This window comes from Carassius carassius, unplaced genomic scaffold, assembly GCF_963082965.1.
Source record: "Carassius carassius unplaced genomic scaffold, fCarCar2.1 SCAFFOLD_101, whole genome shotgun sequence".
Lineage (NCBI taxonomy): Eukaryota > Metazoa > Chordata > Actinopteri > Cypriniformes > Cyprinidae > Carassius > Carassius carassius.
This window is the reverse complement of record NW_026775140.1, coordinates 52,501-55,000: the sequence shown is the minus strand read 5'-3', so window position 1 is coordinate 55,000 and position 2,500 is coordinate 52,501. Positions and strand designations below refer to the sequence as shown.

Below are 2,500 nucleotides of genomic sequence, written 5' to 3'. Positions count from 1 at the left end.
TGCACGATCTGCTAATGCATGCATCCTAGAGCTTTATAACCCTATTTTAATAGTTTACACCAAACCCAGGCTGTGTGTGTGTGTGGGTTATTAATGCTCACGCTGCAGAACTTTAAATGCTAACAGATGTAATGCTCAAACTAACCAGGCTCAAACCTGCTGCTTTAACTGCGCGAGCGGAGACGCTACCAGCAGGAGGTGCGTTCACGAGCATCTGTTTCCTGTAGCCTCAGGATTCAGGACAGACTCACAGGGTGAAAACTACTCCATATTTTATTCAACTTTCTTAACATCAATCATAATGAATGAATCACAATGAATTCTGAAGCTCTATGCGCTGTCTGGCGTCTCGGCCGCGGGGTACTGGTGTCGGAGCGGGTCGTAGAGCTCAGAGCCATAGTTGTAGGGATAAAGGTGGGCGTAATACGGGTGTGGATGTTTCTTACTGACGGCCCCCAGCGGCTCCGGCTTGTCCTCGTCTGTCTCGGGCGGCGGCGGGGGGGCTTTACCCTTCATGGGCCGCGGTGGCCGGTCGATCAGGCAGTCGGGGTCCCAGTAAGGGTCGCAGTCATACTCCATTCCCTTGAAGACGATGGGGGCCGGTGGAGGAGGCGGGGCCGGATCGTATTTCTTGGAGGGGGCGGGAGAGGGGGCGGGGCCTTCCAGCTTGCAGGTGGGGTGATAGCGCGGGTCACACAGCACCGGCACGGCTCCGCTCGGCATGTACACGATGTGTGGCTTGCACTGGGGGTCTTTGCTGTTGCACAGATAGATGACGTCAGCCTGAGTGATGGGCGGAGTCACGGGGGCTTTGACTGCAGCTGGGGGCGGGGCTGGGGGCGGAGCCGGTTTGCAGCTCTTGTCTTTGGCTGGGTCACATTTGGGAAGCGGAGGCAGGTGAGGAACCCCTAGTTTGCTCTGGTAGTACGAGGCATTGGGGCCGTAGACCTGCTCCAGGTGTCTCATCTGCTGGTACAGCATGCGGATCCTGTCAACCTCGTACAGCTGCGGGAGGACAAGAGCAGAGTTATCACATACACCAGATAAAGGCTGATAGGATCTGTGAGGATATGTGAGGGTCTGTGAGGGTCTGTGAGAATCTGTGAGGATCTGCCATCTCTTACGCCCTCTGTGTGTCCGATGCTGCTGTAGTATCTGTAATACGCCTGGAAGTCTGGACTTTGCCTGTGCCAGCGAGGATCGGCGCTGCGTCTCGGGCGAGAGCTGGACAGGAATTCATTCGCCTTGTTGGAGTCGATACTGACTGAAGCACCATCTAACACACACACACACACACACAAACACACACACACACACACACAAGAGCTCTGAGAGATGAAAGCCAGGGGAATTTTCTTCATTTCAAGACATAAACTAATATTAAATCTTTTCAGTGAGTAGGGAGATGTTCACCTTCCTCTTTGAGGATATTCATCAGGGATTTTGCCTCAAGCATACCTTAAGTAAAACGCAAAACATTTTTTTAGCACAATTTATATATAATAAAGATGACAAATTTTACAAAAATGTGGACACAATTGCTTATACTGCTAAGAAATACACAGCACATGAAGGTGAATGAAAGCTCACATGGCAGCAGCAGAAGGAACAACAGTCTCACTGCAGACATCATGACCTCTGACCTGCAGACATATACTGAATCTGAACATACCATAGCACAGAACAAGACAAACAGTCATGAAGAGCTCATTCAACTGTAGGCTACTAAACCCCTCTGAATGTTCCTGAAGCAGAGTAAGCATTAAAAGTGAAAGAGTTTCACTCACCTCTCCAGTGATGCCTCTCCGTCGCTGAGCGCGCACAGGTCATCTTATACTCGTGCTCCGCCGCTCTTCTGTCAATCACTCGAGTTCAGCCTCACTACTGGTCAGATCCGAGGAAAGCCACGCCCACTGCTGCAGTGGACCACACCGTCGAGAGTTTCAGGTTTGAATCTTCCGTCCTTCATCAGTTCGGTCGCGTGTGAGCGCCTGTCGCCGGATTATTGTCGGTTTAGTTGAAAACAGATGTTTTCCGCCCCGCAGAATCTTTAAAAGCTGCTAATAAAACTGTTCTGCAGACGCGACACATTCCCGAAACTCCCTTCCCCTTTTATCGCTTTTATTTTCATCCTGAGGAAAAGTCTCGAACACGTCTTCACCTGCTCACACACACTTCTGAAGAGAAACTCCTGAATCTGATGCTCTCGTTATGTTTATTAAGGTATGGAGAAGAGAAATGAGAAATGCTGAAGAAATTAAGACATGGGCTAATGCTGAAAACGGCCTATTTTACATTATTTCATATCAATGTGTCCATTAAAAAGACTCGTAGAGGGAAAATTGCTCAAAATGTTAATATCATTAGAGCAACACACATATGAATCTGTTTTAACTTGTTTTTATACAGTCTATGGTTTTAACAGTTATTATTATTCAATGGTCATGAAACAGGAACGGTTAGATTTTTTATTTCACTTAGTATGAAGACTTTATGTTCA

The 2,500-nt window shown here is 48.3% G+C and overlaps 1 protein-coding gene across 1 annotated transcript; it reads right to left on the bottom strand.

Moving 5' to 3' along the window:
• Positions 1 to 255: 255 nt before the first annotated feature.
• On the bottom strand, positions 256 to 1,832 carry LOC132137463 (uncharacterized). The gene is made up of 5 exons (XM_059547479.1): positions 1,788 to 1,832; positions 1,591 to 1,643; positions 1,414 to 1,458; positions 1,125 to 1,276; positions 256 to 1,005 (listed from the first exon to the last, which is right to left on the bottom strand). Exons 2-5 carry the CDS (start codon positions 1,631 to 1,633, stop codon positions 331 to 333), a joined length of 915 nt encoding a protein of 304 aa, XP_059403462.1. The 5' UTR covers positions 1,634 to 1,643; positions 1,788 to 1,832; the 3' UTR covers positions 256 to 330.
• Positions 1,833 to 2,500: the final 668 nt, after the last annotated feature.

Excerpts from the sequence above, each read along its gene's own strand:
- LOC132137463 (XM_059547479.1), bottom strand. The coding sequence starts at position 1,633 with ATGATGTCTGCAGTGAGACTGTTGTTCCTTCTGCTGCTGCCAT. Across the intron at positions 1,277-1,413 it reads GAATATCCTCAAAGAGGAAG|ATGGTGCTTCAGTCAGTATC; the intron begins GTGAACATCTCC and ends TGTGTGTGTTAG. Across the intron at positions 1,006-1,124 it reads GCATCGGACACACAGAGGGC|CTGTACGAGGTTGACAGGAT; the intron begins GTAAGAGATGGC and ends GTCCTCCCGCAG.